Consider the following 24,071-nt stretch of genomic DNA (forward strand, 5'->3'; position numbering starts at 1 on the left):
ATGGAGGACACAAGAGAGAAAGGAAAGAAATTAAATATAAGAGGAAGTTACAGAAGGACACAAGAAAGGAGAGAAAGGACATAAAAGATGGGAAACATAAGGAAGCAAAGAAGAGGGAAAAACAACAGAATTATAGAAATAAAAAGGAGGGAAAGAAGAAGAGAGAGAAAGAAAGGAAGGACAATGAAAGAAAACACACAAAGATGGAAGGACTTCAGGAATAATGAAACATTTAGAAAGTAGGATAAAGAATAAACTCTTGACTCTGCTGGTTAACACTTCTTGTGTTTTCCAAGCCTACCCAGATCTTTTGAAATATTCAAAACCGAAACTCTTCCAGATATTTTTCTACTCATCTTTCCATAAAGCTCTGTGAAAGTGTAGATATCGATATGCGGTCGGGTCACTGTGGCCTGCGTGAACCGGTAGAAAGTCCAACCGTCCCTCCAAACTTACCTTCTCGTTGGCGGCGTAGTCCATGAACACCAGGTCATATTTTCCCGCTACTTTCTCAAAACTGTCCCTGCGATCCCACTCGTTCTTTGTCTTATCCAAGAACCTGCAGCAACATTTCAAAGATTCAGTCAAAGCAGCGTTTTCAGAGGCTTCTGGGAAACTTTTCAGTCAGATAATCTCACTTTTTCTTGAAGATGTCTTTGGCTTTCAGCAGATCTGCCCCGCAGAGTGTGAGGCTGTTCTGACCCACTTTACCCACTGTGGAAACAAGAGATTAAGACATTTATCCTGTCAGCCCTGCTGGGCAACAGTAGAACTGTAATTATTTTTATAATCTATCACTTTATCCAGTATTTTAATTTCATTTATTTATTTTTGAAAGCAAGAGAAAAGACGAGCAAACATAACAACAGAATATTTAGCTTACCTCGACTTTTTTGTTTTAAAAGAAAACATGAACATTTATTTAATCCTACCCCTTACCTCAATTTAATGAAATATATTACTTATTCATTCAAAAATTATTGCTATTTTCTGGTCATTTTGACGATTAATCGGATAAAAAAAATGCAATTTTTTTATTTAACCACTTCAGCCGTTTTTACATAATATTTGAAATGCATTAAAAGGTTAAAATAAGCAATAAAGTAATTACTTTAATAATAAAACAAACATTTTATTGCCTAAAATAACACAGCGTTCCTTTAATAATACTGTCTCATTTATAGAAAAAGATACATCTGCAGCTAAAAAATATCTACAAATATTTTAATATTCTTTTTTATTAATAAATGGACAGCCAAAGGTGATTAATAGGAGATTTTTTTTTGCAGATTTTGAAACAGGTGGAGCTAAAAATCCCACTTGAGGAGTTCTGGGTAAAATATATCTACAGACAAAGAATGTTTTTGATCTTAAATGCAAAATGTATTTATTCTTTGCACAGTTTTGTCTTAATTGCAGCTCTGACTGTGCGGTTATTTCAGCAACTGGACATTTTCAGAGTCTCTATACTTCTGTTAATGATTAATCAGTTACTAAATTAGCTGATAACTACTTCAATAATTAATCACAGTTAGTCTGATTAATCGTTTCAGTCCTGGTGAGCATTGCACTCACCTCGGCCCCATCTCATCCAGACGCTGTAAGCCTTGGCGCCGTCGTCCTCCAGCAGCTGGATCAGGTAATATTTATTGTTGTTGAACTGCAGGTTGGTCTGCCAGGCAAATAAATAACTAATAAATGCAAGTAAAACTACAAAATTTAATTAATTTAAAACGTTAAATGAGGGTTTCAAGAATTCAAATAGTGCTCTAGAACTATTTATTTTACCAAAAACAAGCTAAAGCATTTCTACATTACTGCTTCAATTTATGAAAAATATTATGTGGGATTTTTGTTAAGACACAGACAAATACATTTTTGTTTAGTTTTTAATTTATTATTATGTCTGATCTGCAGACTCAGATTTCAATGGATTATGATTAATTTATTTTATGAAGCAAAATACATTTAATGACCAGAAAAAAATATATATTTTTCAGTATTTGACTTGTAAACAACCAATCAAAAGAAGATCACAGGAAAATTGATGGATTCTAATTTCTGGTTGATTGATTGGTGCATCAATCAAGTTTATTTTTTGGTATTTTACCTGGTTCAGCATCACATCATAAACATCATTTCCTTCACTGTAAACATGAGCCTGAAAGAGAAACATAAAAATGTTTAATAAGACAAAAATCTGCAAATTCGTAAATAGTTTTTAGAAAAAAAATTGTTTTTCAGGTTTGCAATTTTTTTTATGTGCCCTTCCTGATGTGGGAATGTCTCAAACAGGACATTTATTGAGTATTTTGAATATTTATAGAGAAAAAGGAAAAAAGAACAATAACAACAACAACAAGGCAAAACTTATACAGCGCTGACACAGAAAACAAAACAGGAAGCAAGTACAGAAATTACAGCAATTACTTGAAAAAAACTAATTTACATCTAAACTTAAAAATATAGATCATCCCCTTTTAATTTTGAGACAATCCAGAACTTGAATCATGACTAATTTTGATTGTGTAGAATAATCCACATTTTCTATATATATTTTCTTACTAAGAGCAAAAAAAAATTAAAATATTTTGAGTTAAAACACGCCATCTTTATTAACTCATTTCTCTGACTTCAGAAGAATATGTGACACATTTTTGAACCTGCAGGTGTGAAACCACAGTCAGAGGTTTAACATCTGGTTTGTACACAGGAAACGCACCTTTCCCAGTTTAGCTTTGCATTCGGAGTCCACTGGAGCTTTGCCCTTCATCACCACCGTCCGCACCACCTCTGGGCAGAAAACACACACCAGACACATTCCTGATGATCATTTTTCAGCTCTAGTTTCATAGTTAAAGCTGTGATTTTTTTATATTTTACCTTCAGTTTTTATTTCCTCTTTAGGCATATCTTTGGTTTTTGCTGCACTCTTGCTCTGTCCTCTTCTCCTCTTAGCTGCCGGCTGCTCCGCTGTCTCCTCCTCTTCCTCTTTGATTTGAACTGAATCTCCATTTTCAGCCGCCACGTCACCAGCTTCATTTAAACTCTCTAAATTCAGGAAGATAAAAAAGATTTCAATTCAACATAACTACAGCTGAATGAACACTGGCTTTACACAGATAATGGAAATTTAAGATAAATGTTTCTTTTTTACTTTCAGTATTAACTTTAACACAAGGTAGGGTTGTAAAAAATAATTTGGGAGTTGGAAAGCACCTTATACTGGCATGCCAATATTTTTCATGTTCTGCTCTACATGTCTGAGCATACAAATAAAAAGACAAATTTGCATCGTTAATCATAAATCATATCTCGGGAGCCTGATGCATCCTTACAAACTTAAATATGTGCATATTTAAAAGGGCTATAGCAAAAAAATATATCCTTCAGCCTCATTTACATAAGATAAAGGCAACATTTCTGATAAAGATTGCAGTGAAAGTATACATATAAATTTAATTTATAAATGTAAAATAATTAATTCTGCCTAATTACACAACAGCAGCAGCTATTGATCAAAACTGAATCAGTAAAGTATTTTCTTAGATAAAAGGATAAAGATTCGCTGAAGCAGTAAAAAAGATGGGTACTTACCTTCTTTTACTATCTGAGAGCGAATCTTTCTCTTGTACTTTGTCGTAGGATTAATCTGGAGCATTTTCTTCAGATCAACTTCATATTTCTTCCCTGCGCCAAGGGTCAAAGTGACCGACGTCTTCCCTGATGAGGAAGCTGAATCCAGCATGGAGGCCGCTTCATCTGGGTACGGTTCCCACTGCCCGTCATCTCCTTGCCACTGCCACACTGAGCACAAACAAGAGTCAGGAGAGATGGGTGGAGTTTAGCTCCGTTTATTTACTGATTTGTAATTAAGGCATTCATTTAAACTCCACAGTTAATTTAAATAGAAATTAATATTGCACAACATAGTCTAATGCCGATTAATTCTACATATCAGCTTGAAATCATGTTGTCACTGATTTTTATTTAAGGTAAATCTGACTCAATATGTCCAGTTGTCTTTTTTGCTTTATATATTTTAAGATAAAATTGAAAACCTTTATAGACTTCATGAAAAAGCTGATAAACATGCAGCAGTTTACACAAGCTGAAACTCCAAAACATTGTTTAGTACATAATTATAGGCTTAATATTATTCAAATCTTTATATTTGGAAATTTCAGTTATTTTTCCCCAATTAGCAATTTGTTAATTGTATTAATATAAACGCAAAAATGGGTTTCTGGTAGAGTGATTGTGAAAGTGGATGGTATGAAGAACACTTTGCATATAATGTAGTTAATTTATGTCCAGATTGAAGGTTCAGACCCTTGTTTCAATAATTACTGCGTCCAGGTCTTTGTTATGATCTCACTGTTGCTTGTCCAGTCATGTCTGGACATTCTGGTTCCTTCCTAGCTAAAAACAAACACCAACCTGTCTTTGTCGGGACTTCCTCGTTTTCTACGGCGCTCTGGCTTTTATTTCTGGAACTTCTGGTTCTCCTCATTGCGTTCTAGATAATTTTATAATTTAGATGATAGTAGTAAGGTCCAGATGCGACAACACAGAGCGCGAAACTCCGCTACTGCTTCCTGGACGTGTCGGGGATCTTAGTGAAGCTCGTTTAGGAAGAAGATGGCTCACTCCGCAGGTAGACGCGACTGTTAATACAGTTACCATGTCAACAGTGCTATCTGAAATCAGTCCTGCTGCATCGTTTTTTTTACATTGGGAGTAAAAACCGACATTTGTGGTTCATTTGTTACATAATAGAATAGGTTATATGTTTTTTTAAGGAACCAGACAACTTTGCAAAGAAACCGTAAAACTGCGTTGTTTCCATCAATCACAATACCTTCCGATAATTTAGGGAAGAGTGAGTCCTCTTCGTATTTGTTTCGGAGTGGGAACAAAACTTTTGGTCTAAGAGGTTCCTCTTTAGTAATTCATCGGACTTATTTTGTTGAGGCTCAGCTATCGTACGGTGTGCTTTACGAAAGCGTGGATCAAAGTTGTTCATTTAAATGTGTTAAAGTTTATTTCTGATATCGAAAACATGGCGTCACGGAGTTACGGAGCCTGTTTTCTTTGTCAACGAGCGGCGGTGGTGAACATAATGTTCAGGGTGGGTGTAATTAGTGGCTGTCATTGAACGCAGCATTTTTACAATGGAGGTCAGATGATAGGATTTTTATACATTTGCCTCTTTCGAACAGTATTTACCTTATTTAATTCAATTTATTTTACCTTCTCACTAGTAATATTTGGAAACAGTTTAAAAATCTTTAATGCTATATTTAGATATCTAGAAATCTTTAAATGCAGTTAAGAGATCTTCATATTCCTGATTAAATATGTTTTAATACATAAGTTGATTGTTTTTTTCCTTTCCAGAGTGTGAGTTCAGCCTCGCTTCCTCAGCCTAAGGTCGATTTCCTGAAAGGAGAACTTCACAGGAAGCATCCAGGTGTGACCAACCTGAAGACTGTCCGGCTACCCGAACAGCTCCAGCTGGCTGCACAGTCCATTATTCACAGTACGTCCACCAGCTGGAGAATGGTTATCCAGAAATTAGACTCACTGCGTTCCTCATTAATTAGCTTCATGTTTACATCTGCAGGAGTTCGAATGCCTCAGCTTGTAGAACGTTCTCAAAAGCTCACAAACTTCCTGTGGAGCCGGAAGAGAGCGGTCGAGGATTTGATGCTGAGGCAGAAAGCTGTGAGCATGGAGAAGGAACTGTGGGAAAAAGCCGTGCAGAACATCAGAGAAGGTGATGGACTGAAGGCAATTTGTGATAATAATCCATACAGTTCCTTACATTTTAGGCGCTTATAAATCAGCACAAATGGGCTAATTTATAAGCCCTTTTGAAAAAAGGACAGTACATGATTGTTTATAAATAAAAAATCTCCCCCAAAATCGTTGTGCATCTGTATTGTCCTGGTTTCATAAAGGCAGTAGTTTTTGATTAATTTTAAAACTACTGCCTTTGTGCAACAAAAACTTTATATTTCGGTTGTGCAAATGTTAAAACTGATCAATCATTTTACTTCAACTTCAAAATTACCCATAATTTTGTGTTGGATTATAACAACCAAAAAATCCCCACAAGACACATTTTCCTTTGTGTCAAAAGGACACGGTGTCAAAAGGCTTAAGGCTGCAGTATGTAACTCTTATAAAAATGCACGTAATTTGTGGGAAAAAAATTTGCTCCTCTGCCTTCTCCCATTGCTAACTAGAAAAAAAAAACAATCAGAGCCAGGAGGCGGGTCTTAGCGATGTTAGTCATAATGTGGTGTGGTGCTGCTCACTCTCCTCCCTCTTAGACGTCAATAGTAGCTCAATGAGGAGGTGGAAGAAATCCATTTTTTTCACAGATGATCTGTCTCACACAGTCACAACATGATGAGAGTTTTAACAAACATATTCCATATTCTTTATAAAAGTTACATACTGCAGCTTTAAGGGGTAGGAATTATTTTTCAAAGTGTGTCTGAAGGCTGAGACAGAACCAGGAGTAATTAATTAACTGTGATCTTTTTGCAGATGTCGATGAGCAACTCCTGGAGGATCGCATCAGGAAGAAGGTTTTGTCGGAGCTCAGAAGAACGACGTATCGCTGGACGCCCCTAAAGTAACCATGCATGCTGCTTGGTTTAAGCTTAGATTTGTTATTTATTAGAGCAGCCACATCTCACAGCTTCAATTTAAGGCGTATAAATATCTCTGACCGCCTTGTGTTTCAGGTACGATGAAGACCTGAGCATAGTGTACATGGCGGCTCGGCTGGCTGGAGGCTATGCAGCAGCGAGGAGAGCTTTAAATGAGGTAGGTGTGCAGAAGATCATGTCTTCTCTAGCTGTTTCTATCAGCCCTGAATTAATATTTTACTTTTTTTGTTGATTTTATTCAGATAAAGAAGCGACATCCTTCATTTGCTCCTCAAACACTTCTGGATTTTGGTTCTGGCTTAGGAACCGTCGCCTGGTTGGTGTGCAAAGTGAAACTTTTATTTGTTTGGCTGAAACTTAAATAATGTGTTGAGTGTCTCTCTCCGTCCATCAGGGCGTCTCATTCATGTTGGGGCGACTCTTTGAAGGAGATTGTGTGTGTGGACAGCTCTGCAGCGATGAACGTTTTGGCCGAACAACTTCTCAAAGGTGCAGAAATGGATTTTAAAACAAACTGTGTCTTTTTTTAAAGTGAGAAATGTTAAATTTGTTTGCTTTTTTTGTGCAGGAGACGATGAAAGAGCTCAACCGCACATCAAACACGTTTATTTCAGACAGTTTCTTCCCGTCTCTCCTAAGGTCAGTTTTAGTCCAAGAAAAATATAAAACCAACCACTAACAGGTTTTTGTGCCGACCTTTTCATTGGCACCCCGAGTATGTGCAAAAATCTTTAAAATAAAAACATTTTTTATCGAAGTAACATAATCTCACATTCAGCAATTCTTGAAAATTAAATATTAGTTGAATCCAGTGGCGTCCAATTGCTCAAACTTCTGCTTAAATCCTCATAATCAGTAATCATTATTTAAGAAATCTGTCCATCTTTTCTTGTTTATTTACATTTTCTGACAAAATGGAGGAAAAGTGTTTTAGTTTTTGACATTTTTGAGTTCCTTCTCATAATGTACAAAGAATGTATCTGAGCTCACTTTGAAGGTCTAAAATACAGTCAAAATGAGTAAATTAGAATATTTCTGATACTTTATTCTAGTAACTTAGTTTGTTAAATTAAACAGATTATATAGATTAATTACAGACTCACAGACTGATGTTTTCAAGCCTGTATTTATGTTAATTATTATAATTTTCTGCTTCCAGAGAAGAAAACAACATTTAAGATCAGAATAATACATCAGGACAATTAAAAAAACAAAATTTTTAGAACAGAAATATGTGCTTAATTAAAAGATTACTTTCAATCTGACAAGCTCATCTGTAATTTACTGAATATGACTGTAGATAATTAGTAAACTTTTTTGTAACTTAACCTTACAAGACGAATAATCTGAAAGTAAAATAAATAATATTTTTGCTTGTTAACGTATTATAATCTTTTTTATCTACATATTTTCAAGCATACTACTGCTGTGTGTTCAGTATGTTGACCTGCTGTGCTGGAAGATAATAATATTAAATAAATATTTAATATAGTATATGCATAATAGCATTGAATGAACTTCCCATATCCCTATACAGACGCATATTTATCTTTATACATATATATATTTTATGTTTCAGCGGCTGAAGGTTTTCCTTAAATATTAATTTTGTATCAACTCAACCTTTATTTAACCTGGTGAGAATTAGTTTACAACCTCAATCTGGGACTGAAGCCTCAGTAAAAGCAAGATAATAAATGAAAATTATTTCAAACTGGAATAATTAAAGTCTGAAACATATAAAAAAATTTACCAGCTTTAAAATACACCTAAAAAAAATCTGTAGTTGTTAAAGTAAATGTTGCAGGTTATTTTTAATGAAACCCTGAAGGTCCAGGTTCTCTCTGCAGGTCCAGTTCGATTTGGTGGTGGCAGCTTTTACCCTGTCTGAGCTTCCCAACGCAAACGACCGGGCGGACGTCGTGACGACTCTCTGGAGGAAGACGAACTCCTACCTGGTCTGTTCAGTCTGGGATTTATCTACTGTTATATTTATATAATATACAAGGAAAAATCATGTTGATGCAAAATTTTAAGAGTTTCTTCTAATAAATTAGTAACTAAATAAACACAAGAATAAAGTACCACAGAACTAGATATTATGAACAATAATAAAGAAAAACTATAAAATTATCAGAATAAATGAATCAACTAAGTGAAAAGAAATCAATTTAAAAGTAAAACAAAATATCATTGAAGATAACTATTAAATTTAAGTGGCAGCAATAATGAAGATCATAGTAATAATAATATAAATTATATATATATAAAAAAACAAATGTATACATAAAAATAAATATATCATTCAAATAATTACCTAAATAAAATAAATATTTCTAAATTATTACTATTATTACTATTACTAAATTATTACTATTACTAAATAATAATTTAGTTATTATCTAAAAATAAAAAGTAAATAATTAAATATTTAGTAAATTTCTAATGTATAAATAAATTAATTCTATAAATTTCAAGAGTAAAATAAATAATAAGGACTTAAGGCTTATTTGTTTTCATGAGAATAATATTATTAATATTATTATTTATTTAAATTCTGAATAAGTACTTTAATAAAAAATAATGGATATTAGATTTGCTGATTAGATTGATGATTAACCAATAATTGTAATGTTTGTATTTAGGTGCTGGTGGAAAATGGAACCAAAGAGGGCCATCAGATGATGATGGAGGCCAGAGACGTTTTGTTAAAGGTACTCAAGTATTTCACAAAACATCTCACAGTCATTTTGATCAGTAATGTTTGCCCAGTGCAGTAATCCATATTATTGATCTCCAGAAACAGGAGAAATTCGTTCATGACTCCAGACCTGCATCAGTGTTTGCACCGGTAGGATTAAAATAAGTTTTAAAAGCCAGATTCCTCTGAGGCAGCAGCTTCAGGGTCTTCTTGTTGATAATCTTTGCTTCTGTTGTCAGTGCCCTCATGAAATGATGTGTCCCAAACTGGCCAAGGAACCCGTCACGCCCTGCAACTTCCACCAGCGCTACCATCCTCTTCCTCTGCCGGGGGTAAAACTCATCATCTGTTAATCCACCAAGCAGGAAATCAGGAATAGCTGTTTAGTTTTGAGCTTAAAAATACATTTTGATGATCAAAGTAAATACTTTTATGTTGAGAGAGAAGGCCTGTCGCAATACATCAATTAATCAATTAATCGCATGATAAATTAAAATGAGCTCAGTAATCTTGCATCCAAAAAAATGTACTACATTTAATTTTCACTAAAATAACACAAGAAGTTGTTTAATTTGTTTGTTGACGTATTAAAAATCATGTCTGGTCATAATCTGATCATCCAGACACAATCTTGTCATGATAGAAGAAAAAAAAAAGAAACAATTGACAGGTGAGCGTTTCGTTCTCAAAGGTGCAATATTTTCCCAATAACTTTGTTTTGTATTTTTTTAATTCAGAGGCATGAGTGTCAGACAGAGAAGTTCAGCTACCTGATTCTGAGTCGAACCAAAACGGCAGAACCGACACCGGAAGGTCTGGACTGGGGCCGGCTGATCGCGCCGGTTCTGTGCAGAACGCGGCACGTCCACTGCCACATGTGCTGCTCCGACGGACGGCTGCAGCACATGGTGGTGACGGCACGGAAACACAGCCGGTAAGAAAGACCGCTGGGCTGTGTTTACGGCGTGAAAATTATTATCAGAAGTGTTGAAAACCTGAGCAGATCTCGTTTTAATATTGGTGAATATTCAGAATCTGAAAAAGGAAAGTGGTATTACGAAACAAAAGACACATTAAGTGGGGTAAAACGTCAACTATTTTATTCATTTTAATGTTATTTGATTTTATGGTAATGCTGTGTTTGTGTGTCATTAAAAAGTTTTCCAGAAAAAAATGTAAAATAAAAAGAGCATTAATTGAATTTAGTAAACGTAGGAACTAGATTTTAAAAGTTGCCATTTAGTTGAGTATTTTTTTACTGTTACAGATTAAAGGAGGATTTCCACAGTTACAATTAGATAATGATTATTAAATTTAGTTATTTTAGAGACAGAGGATCATAATAAATCTTTTAAAAAATACAATGTAAAATATCAGATAAATTTAAAATCTTAAAATGAAACAGTTCAAACATTAGATTTGATAACAAGATTTCCTCTTTTTCTATACTTGTTTTATGAAGTTACTAACAACAATTATCTCTTAAATTGGATTTTTTTTTCTAGATTCAGATTTTACCTATATATTTCTTGCATAAAAAACTATTAGTACTGAAAACATTTTAATATTAGGTAATATTGAGCTTTCCCATGAGGTCCAATAATTAGTTTTTTATTATATTTATTAGTAACTTTTTATGGAGTGGAAAAGATCCTGGGAATAATCAGATGTAATGTAGTAAAAAACTGTCAAAAAATATTCTTAGATTTTATTTTAGGGCAAAAATCTCCATCTTATTTTTTTTTATTCTCAAAAAGTTAAAATACGGCATCTATAAATTTCAGAAATGCTCCACAAATTTCAGGATTAATTTTTTTCCTTACTGGAGAAATTAACAAAACTGTTTCAGATAGATCAGCTTGAAAAGTATTTGTTGTGCAGTTTTTATCTGAAATAAATTGTGTTTTGCCAGAGATGTGTACCGCTGCGCGCGGAACAGCGAATGGGGAGATCAGCTGCCGATTGTTGAGTACGTCAAAGAAGAGACGGAGGTCCACAGCGACTCGGAGAGCTGATGAAAACCTGGACGTTTCCTAAGTTTAGAATTAGAATCTATTTTGCTCTCTCTGTGTTTTGTAGGTATACCTCTATTACACATTTACATGTTTTTATTAGTTGCCATGGTCAATAAGTTGTTGATTATTCTGTTTTTGAGTCTGATTTGCATCCAGTTAAAGTTTATCTTTCTAAAAATGTCCAAATAAAACTAACTTACTTGCAACCTTGTTGACTCATAACACTAGTAAAACATGGTAATGGCAGCATCATGGACTGGAGTAGGAACTAATTATTGGTGGAAATCTAAAAAATTAAAGATTTTTTTCTGTTATCATTTATATGGCATTTCTTGTAATCTGTGCACAACCATCTCATCTAATTTGCCCAGTGAGATATCAAGATATAAAGGGAATTATAAATAAAATCCATTATTATTATTAATTATTATTAATCATGTATGTGTCATGTAATTGTGGAGTTTTATTAATGAGAGTGAAAACATCTGGCGAGTTATTTAATATGAAAAAAGTCCCATTTCGTAAAACGAAGCAGCTTACAACATTTTTAGCAATATATATAGAAGGCAGTAAATGATTTTTATTCATGTTTTTACAGAAAAGAAGATGAAATAAAGTTCAAATATCAGGTATTAACTCCCTACAATCTGTTTCAGAGCTAAGGTCAAGTCTGGGTACTTGAACTGATATCCAGACTCCAGTGTTTTCAGGGGAATGACTTTCTGGCCCTGAGTGAGGATCACGGCCCTCTCTGAGCCCAACATGGCGCTCAAGACGAACTCGGGAACAGGCAAGATCGTGGGCCGCCTCAGGATCCGACCCAGCTCCTTGGTGAACTCGTGGTTGGTGGTGATCGCAGGTGCGACTCCGTTGTACACCTGCGGTGAGGGGTTCGGGGCTTCGGTGTTCGCTGGGGGCTCCAGAGAGCGAGCGATGATTCCTGCCAGATCCGAGACGTGGATCCAGGGGAACGGCTGACTTCCGGAGCCCAACGTGCCTCCGAGACCGAGCCAGAACGGCAGCAGCATCTGCTTCATGGCACCGCCGTCTCGACCCAACACTGCCCCTAGTGGACGGAAAGAGGAATGAGTGAAATAACGTCTGTCCCGTTAACGGCTACGTTAACACAGCAGGCGGACACGACGCAAATTTTTAGTTGTGCTTTCTTTTTAGAAGCTTCATTCGTCTTGTTATGATACTCTGACAATCCTGTTGGCTCCCATTGCCGAATAAACTTAAAAGTTGATCCATAGACGTCGGCATCCGTTATTACTTCCGTAAACAGTGCGTTGCTGTGTGACGTTAGCGTTCTTCTTCTGCGCATGCGTGTCACAGTTCTAAATCGTTCACAGAAATTTCAATGCAGTCACATCCAACGAAATGCAAATCGGATTTCAGCAATAAATGATAACTAATCGGAATTGGGGATGATTTTCTTTTTGAATCTGATTTTAATAATTTCATAATTTATTTTCTCACTTTTTCCTTAAAATGAAATCACAAATGATAGAAAATATCTTTAAAAGCTGGCTTTTATTTCAGTCAATCCTCCTGTGCGTTGACCTGAATTCAAAGTTGAAATTAATAGAAAGTGTAAAACATGCTTATCACACAACTAACTAAACAATGGAAACCCAAGGAGGGCATTGGGGGAAAAAAAGCCAGATTAAGTAAAAATCCAAAAATTAAGTAATGAAAATTAAAATAATCAATAAAATCAATTATTGTAATTATCCAATAAGTAAAAGTATCCAGACAGCTAGAAAAGTCATGCTGTCTTTTTTTTACTTGAAAACTAATACTAAAAAAAAACAAATACAACTTTTTGCTTAACATTATATATCGAAACAATATATACTATTGAGATATTATTTTAAATGTAATATTTTATTTTGCAGGAGTCATTCAACATTTTTACAAGTTATTTTTTCCCCATTCATTTCTTTTTTCCTTTTTAGATATTTATAAGCTTTACCAAACAATTGAGTAGAGGTTGTGTGAAAGAAATTTTCTTTCTATGCCTTAGAATCACAAAGTTTATAATTGATGCTTTTCTGTTTAAAATTGTGTCCTATATTCTTGAAATAAAGACACAACTTGTTCCACAAAACTTGACTGAAGATTAAATTGTGGCATCAACAAGGTGATTCACAAAGAGAAATTGCCTAAAAAACATCTTAGATCCCGTGTTATCTTTATATTCTGGACAAAAAAAATCACCCAAAATAAAACTTTGAAAGACCTTTAGAAAAGCTGGAGATTTGTGGATTAAGACCACAGACTACAAAAGTGTCTGGCTCTTTGGAAGTAACTAAAGAAACCAGAGATTATTTAAAACTTTTGCATATTTCTCTAAATGGGAATAGGCATGAATAAATCTCCCTCAGCTTCTCTACTGCCCCTCTAAACGTCCCGCTCTCTGAACGTACCGGCCCGAATGACAACTTGTTTGGTGGTTTTCGCTGCGTTCTCAGGAAGAAACGCTGCAGCCTCCCACTCTTTGACGAGTTGTGAGAGGAGGTCAAAGGGCGTCCACTCACTGTCTTCTGTGTATTCAGCTGTGAGACTGGGTTTGTAGCAAGCTGTGAGTCAACGAGGAAAACCAGACAAAATCAATCATGAATCTGATTCACATTTTGTGCCTTTTGCAGCTGCTGAGCGTAGATCCGTACCTACGCCTGAAACCAGAACCCAGGAGTGAGGAGGGCTGGAAGACGCAGCGATGGCTTCAGACAAAGCTTTAGTTGTGTCAATACGACTGGAGAATAAATCCTTTTTATACCTTTCATTCCACCTGGAAGGACAAAAAATCAGGTTATAGATTTGACTTAAAGTATAACGCAACTGACGGATGTTACTAAATAAAGGAGTCAAAAGCAGGATACATTTTTAAATACCTAAAGATACCAGAAAAGGAAAGGTAGCAAATTTACACTAAACATGACAATTCAGTTGTTTTTACTACATGTTATTTTAAACAGTTTAAAAACTATTCCAACTACTTCTAACCCCTTATACACAAGGTTTAGTAAAGCCTCTTGTGAGCAGATAATATAAGCTCTAAAGCATGTGGTTTTTCACATGATGCAAATAAATAAAAACAGGTTCATGTTAAAGTTTTGAGCAGGTTACTATGAAGCACAAATCTTGAGGTAGAGCAGTCCTAAAAGTGATTAAAATCAGGCTTTGTTGTTAAGTAAGCAGTACTTACATGCTGTTCATGTCTAAATTAAATTTTTCCGGCTTTGTTTTCCAAAATCCACAATTCTTCTAATTATTTTCAAATAAATATAAATAGTCTTTATTAATATTGGTAGAAGTATGGATGGGGTCTAAAAATGCCTATCTGTCACTGTGACAAAAAATATTTATTTCTTCACAGTTGAGTAGTAAATAATTACATCTACTCAAAAGTAGTAGTAAATACCTTTATAACTACTTAATTGAGTCATTGTATTGTGAAGTATTTATACTCTTACTTGAGTATAATTTCTGGATTTTCTACCTACTGAATGAAAAACAAACATGTTTCACCAGACACAGACACACCTGCAGGTTTTGTTAAAGTTTAGAAGTTTTATATTGAAAGAAACTGATTTGGAAACATTTTCTTTTGCCTGATTTTGTTATTTTTTGATAATTTGATCAGTTACTCAGTACTTGAGTAGACTTTATACCAAATACTTTTTTACTCATACATGATTAATTTCTTGGACGGCTACTTTTTACCTGTACTTGAGTAAAAATATGTTAAATATGTTAAAGTAGTGCTACTCTAACTTGAGTATGATTTTTAGGTACACTGCCCACCTTTGTCTATCTTATACTTAAGATTTGGTGGCTACATTGTGATTATTACATACAGAAAAATGAGTTGCAATTGTTTTTCCATCATTGTGATGAAAATAGGCAAGTCAGATTACAGTATAAAAACCTGTTTTTGGGGGGTTCTCACCATCGAAGGGGGTTAAGAACATTCTCTCCTGCCAAGTTGACGGCACCATCACAAGGCGGCAGTCCGCGAGACTCCAGTTCTTTCTGCAGGAGCAAAAAGATACAACAATTCAAGAAATTACAGGCATATTTGGATTTATAGAGAAGCACAGTAATCAGTTATGTTGTAGAGAAGGAAAATCCCTGTTCACTGTTATCAATCAAGAGAAGGTAATGATTGAGGAGCTGAACCTCCTGGTCATACCCAAGTTATCCTTCCTGGACCAGGCTGACGGGATATCAACGTGACCTCGTGACCTTTGTCTCTGAGCAGGCGTGTCAGCTCACGACCCACAAAGCCAGAGCCCCCTCCTGAGACACAGACACATATCACACATACAAACAGACTGTAAGCATGATAGAAAATAGTAAATTATCTTGCAATATATTAACTTTAAGGAAATACCATAAACTCCTCACTAAAATGGTGATAGGCTGCATGATACACTAATTAATTATTTAATGCTTCAAAGCATACAGTTGTGCTGACACCGTATTCAACCCCCCTAAAAGGATCGAGCAGCTGTAAATAGTGCGCATGCGCATTTTACATGCTTACAAAACAAAACACATGCGTGGATTTTGCTTAAATAACAAATTCAAAATACAGCGATCTCGTTTTATCTTTCAACTGACGGCAGGATTTTAGACGCACCTGGATTATCTGTTGCATGAAATATGAATTCAATTCGGGTTCTGTCAGCAGCTCTAACCTTAGCTTAGCAGTCTTACAAGCTAACTTGAAGCATTTTGACCTTTCTGAGAATTTAAAATTAAACAGATAACTGTAATAGCTTTTCTTACCGATTAAGACTCTCATGGCCAAGGGTTTCCACCCAGCGCTGACTTTAAATCCCTCAACTTCGCCGCTAGTAACCAGTTTCTCCTCTGTCTGTCACTCTTAAGTTCTCACTACGCTTTTTTCTCCTACTTTTGGACCAGTGGGCGTTCCGTACTACAATATGGCAAATTACATTTTGTAGTTTTTTCCCTTCTTTTATTCGCTGGAAACATCTGCCACCTACTGGTTTTGTGCGATAATTTCATGCAGTAGAAGGACTATTACTGAATATAAAAACTCAATAGATTAATTTGTCATATTTTTCATGCTTTGAAAACTTTTTAATACGTTTCTTCCACTTCAAACTCTGTTGTATTTTGAGGTGTTTTATTACATTCAGTTTGTGCATTATGGGTATGCATGTATTTGGATTATTTATGTGTTGGGAGTTTACCACGTTATTAAAATGGAAAAATGTGTTCATATTTATGACAATACTTTTATATATAATTGCTAATTTGGGATAATTTTGATTTAAAAAGACTTAGGTAGGTTTTACTTCCTTTTCTCCTATTTCAGATTTGATGTTATGTTGTTTTGATGAACATTTTTAGTTATTTTCTTGTAAGTAATATTGCCTGTGTATCAGTTTAATAATTCAAATTCAAATAATTCAAATATATTCTATCTCATACAGATAAACAACAAAACTTTATAATACTTTATAATACAATAAAGATGATCGTTGTAATAGAAAAAAAGTAAAATGTTCATAATTCAAATTATTGAACTGACCTATCTAATCCGAAGGAGTCAATTCATAATAGAGTTGCTAAGACAATAAAGCAGGTTTATTTTTATGGACATTATTTTTGTATGCAATGAACGTTTAAATATGATGTGCAGTGAACAAATTTAATTGTACCCATATTTTGTAAATGTTTTTATTACATCTTGCAGCTTAATAATTATTTCCAAGATGAATATATAATGTTTACTTAATGAAAAAGTTGAGACATTTTGTAGTATTTGGCTGGGTATATAGGATAAAAACAAATATATAAAAAAATATACGTTTCCCCAGGATTTATTTTTCTATTTTCAGCCTGTAAAAATAAAACAAGACCATCTTGTAAAACAAACTCATATCAAGTTAATTCACTATAATGAGATTGTAATGTTGTTGGTCTAATTTGGAATTATTTGTAAATTTGGGACGGGAGAAGCTTTGATTTCAACAGTAACGTGTAAACATAATTAGAGAAATGAAGTAGTGACATGAAATTTTATGTTGCCGTAAACCGGAAGTTGCCCGTGTGTGACGCCAAGCACGTGGTTTGATAAAGAGATAAATTGAGGCGCAGCCTCATTAACATTCTCTCTTCCTTGTCGCGGTGCAAGAGGAAGGAGTGGCGGCTACAAAGAACTAAAACATCAGCAGTTTTAAAGCCTAAAATGCGGTAAGTGTCGTATTTTTCGTGTCCGGTTTGTTTTCTTCTTTGGTGATGCATTTGATGCTGAGCAGGTGGATGATCGTTGCGGTTTAGGATCATCTTTAGCTCTTTGTTGCAGCGTTAGCGCCAAACCGACCTCATGGTTTGATTTCACAGGAGATACTCGACAAGAAAAGCGTTCAAATAAAAGCTCAGGCATTTGATGATTTCTGTAAAACTGCTAAATTCATAATGGGGTCAGGCAATTTGTGCTGCACATGATTTATTTGACTTTAGCTGAAATCCTCATTTAAGTTATTTTATTTTAAGTTATTTTACAAAACTGGTATTTTATTTAGATTCATTGCCTACACCATTATCAGTTGTTTATGAAAATCCTGAATTCATTTTTTCTAAAAAATAAGAACATCAGACCTATTCAAAAGATTTTCATTATATACATTTTCATTATAACATTTCTAAACTGACTTGTTCACCTGAGTCATAAGGTGATAGGTAAAATGAGAAGTTGCTAAATTGACTGGTAAGGTTGCTGTATTTCTACCATGTTGATGAAAGTTTAGTGGAAGGAAAACTTGTGGTGTATTAAAAAAATGTGCATGAGCCACAACCACAATCTGTGTCAGATGTGTTCTGCATATCTGTTGGAAATTGAGCTCTCAACCTAGGAGATGTTTACCTTTTCAGAAAAACATTTTTTATATAATTAGAAAAAAAATAAGCTTATTAAGATGCACCTCTAGTTTTGCCTCTTTTAGTGGCTGTACTGTGAGCTATTTGGTTAAAATCCTGAAAGTTGCCTTTTTATGTCGTTGGTGTGTCATACTGAACTTTTGGGGTCAAACCTTGCATGATGAGTTGCATGTGAGTCCGTGTTTCACCTGAAACTGATGATTTTACTTTCACTGCACTGATGGGTTTGACTTTACTGATGCTCTCCAGGTTTAGGCCACCGCAACTGAGATTAAACTTTAATTTCCCTTTCTCTCCTTTTTAGGAAGGATGCGTTATGAAAACCGTTTGAGGTAAGAACCGTCTGGTTTTAAATGTAGCATCAAATGCTAGCTAGCATCCAGTTTTGGTTAACAGTCCTGTACATTTCTACTCTGATTTTGGTTTGTGATCTAATAAAAGATGGATGCAGAAGTTAGATTTTTATCTTTATAACGTTGAGTTGAACGAACTGATCTTTAACCGTTTTCCTTTTCCTCCACAGGTGGGATGTCAGGAGTCTACTTGTTGACCCAACGCCTCAATCTGAGAAATTTATACTGATTTGAAATGTTGCATATCCTGGACATGTAAAAAAGTCTGTTTTAATTTAAAGCCTAAACGACAATAAACTACTCTGCAAAAAAGTAAAGCCTCAAAGATCTTTTGTGTAAATGTTTTGTTTTCCAAGGTTTGCAGTTTTTTTAGATGATTTCCTATTGGATTACAGCTTCAGATGTTTGAGTGTAGATTGTTTCAGTCTAAAGTTTTAAGTCTCACTTGATCATGATCTCCTTTATAAATGTCCTCAGCATCTTTTCACTCCATTTGCAGGAGGCTTTGTACAAAAATTATCTTTCTTGACTTGAAAGCATATTTTATTCATACACTTAAAAAAAACAGGAAACAAACAAAAAATAAACTTTATATTGGGAAAGAAATGCTTGAAAAATGTACAGTACAATTTGAGATGCAAACTCAAGAACAAAGCAATTCACCTGCAAATGTTTTCCAAACTGGATGTTGGATTATACTTTTAGCGTAAGAAAAATTCTGACAAAGAGGAGCATATGAACAAACATAAGAATACAATGGATGTTTAGCCAGCAGAAAAAAATAAACATTGAATATTTTTTTATGTTTACAACAAAACGCATAAGCTGGGACAGATTACTAGTGCAGATTAATACTTGTCTCTGTTTCCTCAAAGAAAAAACAAAGGTTGTTTCAGCACCTAGAGACATACTTGTTTCCTCAGAATCTTCTGAAGTTAGATTCCCATCTTGTAAATACCAGGATGCTCCAAATACTCCATAGCAGTTCATCTATTGATTGATGGTTAGGTTGTTTCTTACACCCTTAAATATCTGAAGCATGAATATTAAATGTTGAATAATGGTTACATCCAGCAACATTAGACATTGTGAATTTCTCTCTGGGATTAATAAAGTATATATCCATTCATTCGCTACTTTTTTGCTAGCTAGTTTTAGCCGGAACACTCTGGTTTAAATCTAACTGAACATATTCAGTTAATGTTCTATTCATCCAACATTTGTTGTGTCCAGTAAGTTTATATAGGTAGTTTTGTGAGTAAATATATTAAATCTAATAGTTTAAGTGTAGAATTGAAGTTCGTTTCCAGCTTTAGCTTATTTAGCCGCAGCGCTAATGCTAGGTAGCTGAGCGTCTTAACGCCACATATGGTTGTCAGGGAAACTGTTTCCATTATGTCAGTAACTTTTTATGCCTTTACTCCTGGGAGTCCCAAGACATGACATCATTGAGATCATGTTTTCTTTTAAGATGCAATTTGTCATTGTAGTATTTTTAAATAAATAATTTTAAATAAACTTGTAAAAGCATATATGTGAGGTTGTACAGAACAAATTTATACAAAACAAGACTCTTAAACAGTTTAAAGTGTAATCTCAAACCAGCTTGTAAGTTTTATTTTTTTACACACTGGTCAAACCAGTTTAGTTAAACTATCTTATTTTGTTAGAGCATTAAGTTTTGTGAACACACTGCAAAAATTTGCTATGGAGTTAAATTAATTGTTGGAATTAGATTAATTTAGTTGAATTTATTTTTCTCTTTTTTAAAGCTTTATGAAAGCACATTTTAAAAATGTGTTAATTTGTATTTTAGCTAATATTATTTCTGCTAAGAAACATTGGTTAAAATTCACACAGTTAAAAAGTATGCAGACTGTTGCATTTTTAAAATTTTAGTTTATCAGTGTAAACCTTTTTAAAATAGAACAATAGACATGTCTTATCAAGCTCCTCTCCTGTGAAACTGTAGCATTCAGTTTTTGTCCTTGAGACATAAATGGGAATAATGATTTATTCCCACTTTTGTTGAATAATATTGTTTTTACTAACATCCTTAGTTGTTTCAGTGCTTCCATGTTTAAGGATGATTGCAGCTAATATGAGATTCAATGCAATCTGAGACCTTTTTTTTTTGCTACATAAATTTTTCCACCAACTTTTATTAGATTGTTTTGGAGCTAAACATCAGTTTGGTTAAACAAGACGTTTTTGAAGGAATATTCTGACTATGGTTGAAATTAATGTGACCATAAAACTGTCCCTGTTTTTCATGTAAAGTGCTTTCAGCTGTCAGTTGTGGCTTTACATAAATTAACAAAATATTGTTAAAGAGGGAAGCAGTTTTTGGTTTATGTGCTGCTTAGCTCTGGAGCTAACTCCCTGAATATCTGAGATGTGCAAAAACAACCAGGACTGAAAACATCCTGCAGTTTTAAACTACTAATACATGAATTATCATTAAATAGAATAATTTTGTAAATTTTTCTCACATTATGTTGGTAATCCAAGCAAGCAATGTAAAACTTTTATATAAGATGTATCAACTTTGTAATTGAAATTAAAGTTTATCGTCGGAGAGTTTATCCTGTAATCATTTATGATGGTTTAAAAAAGTAAAAGTTCTGTTGTGAAACTTGGTTTTTCCCACAAGTAGCTTTGCACGTTTTACAATTCGTGGTCCATTTAATGCTCTAATTTAGCCCATTGTTGCAGTGGCGGAGTTGTTTAAGATATTGTTCATTTCTCCTGCACTCTCTTTCTGTTTACTGGCTGTTTGTTCCGATGACGCCGTGCCGTCGAAGAGCTTAGCCATGAAGGCTAAGCCGTTTTTCTTGATGTAGGACTTTCCAGCGAAGGTGTAAAGGATGGGATTGGCACAGCTGCTGAGAAAAGCCAAAGCCGAGGTCACAGCTCGGCAGGACTCCTGAATCAAGTCCAATCTGTGGGTAAAAAAGATGGAAAAAATCTGTTAACTGCAGCAAAGAGCAACAGTTAGGATCCTGTAGAAACAAAACCTCTCACTCTGACATTGATGTAGATGTTTACATAAAACTCCACCCAAAATAAGAGACAGAATAAATATGAAAGATAAATTGTGCAAAGACAATTTCCAATTAAAACTTAGAAACCAACAAACGAAAGGTAAAAAAATCCATCAAATTGAACAAATAACAGTTCCTATATACATTTTAAAAATCCTTAACTAATTTAAATGTCACTTTGCTCAGATGTTAATAAGTACAAGCCAAAATATTGATGTTTTTGAAAAGTTGAAGCATATATTTGACAAACTATAGAAATATATGCACAAAAATTCAGCTTTTCCAAGGATTAATAAGACGTGCAAAATTCCTGGTGCTGTTAAATTTGGGTATTTTTGCTTTTGATCACAATATTTTTGGTAAACTACCATTACCGATTACATAGGTCTGTCTATAGATGAGTTAGTTTACATGTTGGATCCTTTTCCTCTCTATAGATCCAAAAGTGCTTCAGGGTTCTATATTAGGCCCCATTCTCTCTATAATCTCTGTAATATTTCATTAAATGTTACATTTAATTTATGTGCTAATGACACATTTATCTGGTCAAATGACATAGCACAACTTAAGTTGGTGTTAAATGCAGAAATGCAGGCAAAAATACATTTATGATAAATTGTTGTCATTGAAGCATTCATGATTATGCCATGAAAAACCTAAAACCCTGCATTTGTTATTGTATCTTTATTTTAAAAACTAAGTTGGTTCTTTATCATTTTTAGTCAAAGTTATTAAGAGCCACTGTTGGAAATCCAAAAAGCCACTTGGATTTCCAAGCTTGGCTCTTGGAGCTGAAAATTGATCTGGCCCAGTTTTCTTTTACATCCTGTGCATGGCTAGACATATACGAGTTGCTTGCAAACATTTCTGTGCACATGGAAAAAATAAAGGAAAACCTTTCCCTCCCTTTCCAAACTCATCACTACAAAAGTTGTAACTTTGAGCACAGATTTGTAATTTGTCTCCTGGGCTGCAGTGCCAAACACATTTACAACAAAGGTCATTTTGTAAGAGACTTGGGAAAGGAGAACTTAGAGTGTAGATGAAAATTATCCATAGTTATGCAATAGTGTATGTTTATAATGCAACTGATAACACTGAATCAATGTCAGACCAATCTGTAACCTAATTACTCCAGCCTGAAATTGCCTGGTTACGCCTTAAAAAGGAAATACCACCGATAACAACCAAAACAACAAAACAACCAGAAAAAGTGATAAAACATTAAAGACTGAAGTTAAAAACATGATGCCTTAACTGAATACATAGTAAATATGGTTACCATACAGAAATGTGAACATAATGAACAATTTTACCCTTAATATTCAGCAATACATCTTTATAGAATAGTAAAAGTATAAAGCAATTTCATTTTACTCACTTTTTTCTAGTTTCTGACTCCTTCTTATACCACTCAGCTGCAACCTGGGAGTCACAAAAAGCTTTAATGAAGACAAGAACCCAGGAGCAGAGAAAGGAAATGTTTGATTATAGGTTAAAAACATTTTACTCACCTGCACCATGTTGATTACATGGTATGGAAACCAAAATATGCCAAATGTTATAACAATAGCGAGGATGAGTTTTTCGCTGCGAATCCTTCGCTGGAACTGGGTCTGCCTCAGGCGTCTCAGGGTGAGGACGTAGCAGGTTATGATGACTGCATACGGGAGGATGAATCCTGAAACTGTCTCTAAAGAATACTGAAACCGGACCTGACAAGAGAAGCAAGGAAAAGAAGTTAAAATTATAACAGAAAGAAACTGAAAAACATATTTTACATGGGGAAAATTGAGACTGTTGAACCTTTCTAGTTCATGGTTTTATAAATTCTGTGAAAATAGTTTATGTTCCTTTACTTGTACAAACCTCTATTAATTTCTCTTTTCCGTTATGTTTATTCAAAAAATTGCGACATTCAAATTCCCAAGGTCCATTTTTTGTTGGGCAACTTTTAGTTTATACTAATTTTGCTATTTTCTTCTAGCTACTCACTTTTTACGCGTTATTTATACTTTTCAGTTGGGCTAAACAATATGGCTGAAAAATCACAATATAAGATCACATTATAAGAGTTTGATATCAGTCGATACTGACAATTATTGATTTGTTTTTTGTTTTGAATATCTGAAAAACTGCCAAGTGCTGACTGCTCAAGTTACTGAACAGGTTGCTAGATAACCAAAGAGTGAGTGAGTTGCTAGGTAACCAAAGAGTGAGTTGATTCCACAAAGAGGTTGAGCAGCCTACTTCTCCCAGAATCCTGTGCGGTTCGAAATTATCGAACATTTTAGTACAATAAAAAAGTATTTGGTAAAATGTCTGCTCAAGTACAGAGTAACTGATCAAATTAT

The 24,071-nt window shown here is 34.4% G+C and overlaps 4 protein-coding genes and 1 long non-coding RNA gene across 6 annotated transcripts in view; 2 read left to right on the forward strand and 3 right to left on the reverse strand.

The window, feature by feature from the left end:
* Window positions 1-348: 348 nt before the first annotated feature.
* Window positions 349-4,534, reverse strand: LOC106939351 (poly [ADP-ribose] polymerase 2-like). Its single transcript, XM_015021735.1, has 8 exons — window positions 4,441-4,534; window positions 3,598-3,807; window positions 2,884-3,051; window positions 2,723-2,793; window positions 2,111-2,161; window positions 1,576-1,672; window positions 639-714; window positions 349-559 (listed from the first exon to the last, which is right to left on the reverse strand). Exons 1-8 carry the CDS (start codon window positions 4,511-4,513, stop codon window positions 349-351), a joined length of 957 nt encoding a protein of 318 aa, XP_014877221.1. The 5' UTR covers window positions 4,514-4,534.
* Window positions 4,516-11,720, forward strand: mettl17 (methyltransferase like 17). Of its 2 annotated transcripts, none has more exons than XM_015021737.1 (14): window positions 4,516-4,657; window positions 5,401-5,542; window positions 5,627-5,779; window positions 6,559-6,646; window positions 6,759-6,840; window positions 6,926-6,999; window positions 7,078-7,172; window positions 7,252-7,322; window positions 8,534-8,641; window positions 9,329-9,397; window positions 9,484-9,534; window positions 9,624-9,716; window positions 10,122-10,318; window positions 11,297-11,716. In XM_015021737.1, exons 1-14 carry the CDS (start codon window positions 4,541-4,543, stop codon window positions 11,397-11,399), a joined length of 1,443 nt encoding a protein of 480 aa, XP_014877223.1. In that variant the 5' UTR covers window positions 4,516-4,540; the 3' UTR covers window positions 11,400-11,716. The 2 variants fall into 2 exon arrangements, with proteins under 2 accessions (XP_014877223.1, XP_014877224.1); XM_015021738.1 differs by lacking the exon at window positions 4,516-4,657 and adding an exon at window positions 4,938-5,131 and having other exon boundaries at window positions 11,297-11,720.
* A 163-nt stretch (window positions 11,721-11,883) lies between these two features.
* Window positions 11,884-16,347, reverse strand: sdr39u1 (short chain dehydrogenase/reductase family 39U, member 1). Its single transcript, XM_015021740.1, has 6 exons — window positions 16,197-16,347; window positions 15,598-15,704; window positions 15,355-15,437; window positions 14,072-14,193; window positions 13,829-13,981; window positions 11,884-12,465 (listed from the first exon to the last, which is right to left on the reverse strand). The coding sequence occupies exons 1-6, from the start codon at window positions 16,210-16,212 to the stop codon at window positions 12,032-12,034; spliced, it is 915 nt and encodes a 304-aa protein (XP_014877226.1). The 5' UTR covers window positions 16,213-16,347; the 3' UTR covers window positions 11,884-12,031.
* Window positions 16,348-17,492: 1,145 nt separating this feature from the next.
* On the forward strand, window positions 17,493-20,586 carry LOC106939357 (uncharacterized). The gene is made up of 3 exons (XR_001422817.1): window positions 17,493-17,633; window positions 18,625-18,652; window positions 18,844-20,586. It is a non-coding gene; the product is annotated as an uncharacterized LOC106939357 (long non-coding RNA).
* A 569-nt stretch (window positions 20,587-21,155) lies between these two features.
* ltb4r2b (leukotriene B4 receptor 2b) overlaps window positions 21,156-24,071 on the reverse strand; it is a 10,045-nt gene continuing 7,129 nt past the window's right edge. The window contains exons 3-5 of the mRNA XM_015021741.1: window positions 23,232-23,432; window positions 23,099-23,142; window positions 21,156-21,615 (exon numbers count right to left, since the gene is read on the reverse strand). Of these exons, the coding sequence (XP_014877227.1) occupies window positions 21,372-21,615; window positions 23,099-23,142; window positions 23,232-23,432 (489 nt within the window). The 3' untranslated portion in view covers window positions 21,156-21,371. The remainder of the gene's footprint in view (window positions 21,616-23,098; window positions 23,143-23,231; window positions 23,433-24,071) is intronic.

The sequence above is a fragment of the Poecilia latipinna genome, unplaced genomic scaffold, assembly GCF_001443285.1.
Source record: "Poecilia latipinna isolate Pla-1442-1.1 unplaced genomic scaffold, P_latipinna-1.0 Scaffold2843, whole genome shotgun sequence".
Taxonomy (NCBI): domain Eukaryota; kingdom Metazoa; phylum Chordata; class Actinopteri; order Cyprinodontiformes; family Poeciliidae; genus Poecilia; species Poecilia latipinna.

Coding starts and splice junctions, on each gene's coding strand:
- sdr39u1 (XM_015021740.1), bottom strand. Junction 15,438..15,597: donor GTCCAGGAAGGATAACTTGG/GTATGACCAGGA, acceptor TTGCTCCTGCAG/AAAGAACTGGAGTCTCGCGG. Junction 13,982..14,071: donor GGTTCTGGTTTCAGGCGTAG/GTACGGATCTAC, acceptor GTTGACTCACAG/CTTGCTACAAACCCAGTCTC.
- LOC106939351 (XM_015021735.1), bottom strand. CDS start 4,513: ATGAGGAGAACCAGAAGTTCCAGAAATAAAAGCCAGAGCGCCGTAGAA. Junction 3,052..3,597: donor CTCTCAGATAGTAAAAGAAG/GTAAGTACCCAT, acceptor TCCTGAATTTAG/AGAGTTTAAATGAAGCTGGT. Junction 2,162..2,722: donor GCAAAGCTAAACTGGGAAAG/GTGCGTTTCCTG, acceptor TTTCTCTTTCAG/GCTCATGTTTACAGTGAAGG.
- mettl17 (XM_015021737.1), top strand. CDS start 4,541: ATGATAGTAGTAAGGTCCAGATGCGACAACACAGAGCGCGAAACTCCG. Junction 4,658..5,400: donor GAAGATGGCTCACTCCGCAG/GTAGACGCGACT, acceptor TTTCCTTTCCAG/AGTGTGAGTTCAGCCTCGCT. Junction 7,323..8,533: donor TTCTTCCCGTCTCTCCTAAG/GTCAGTTTTAGT, acceptor TTCTCTCTGCAG/GTCCAGTTCGATTTGGTGGT.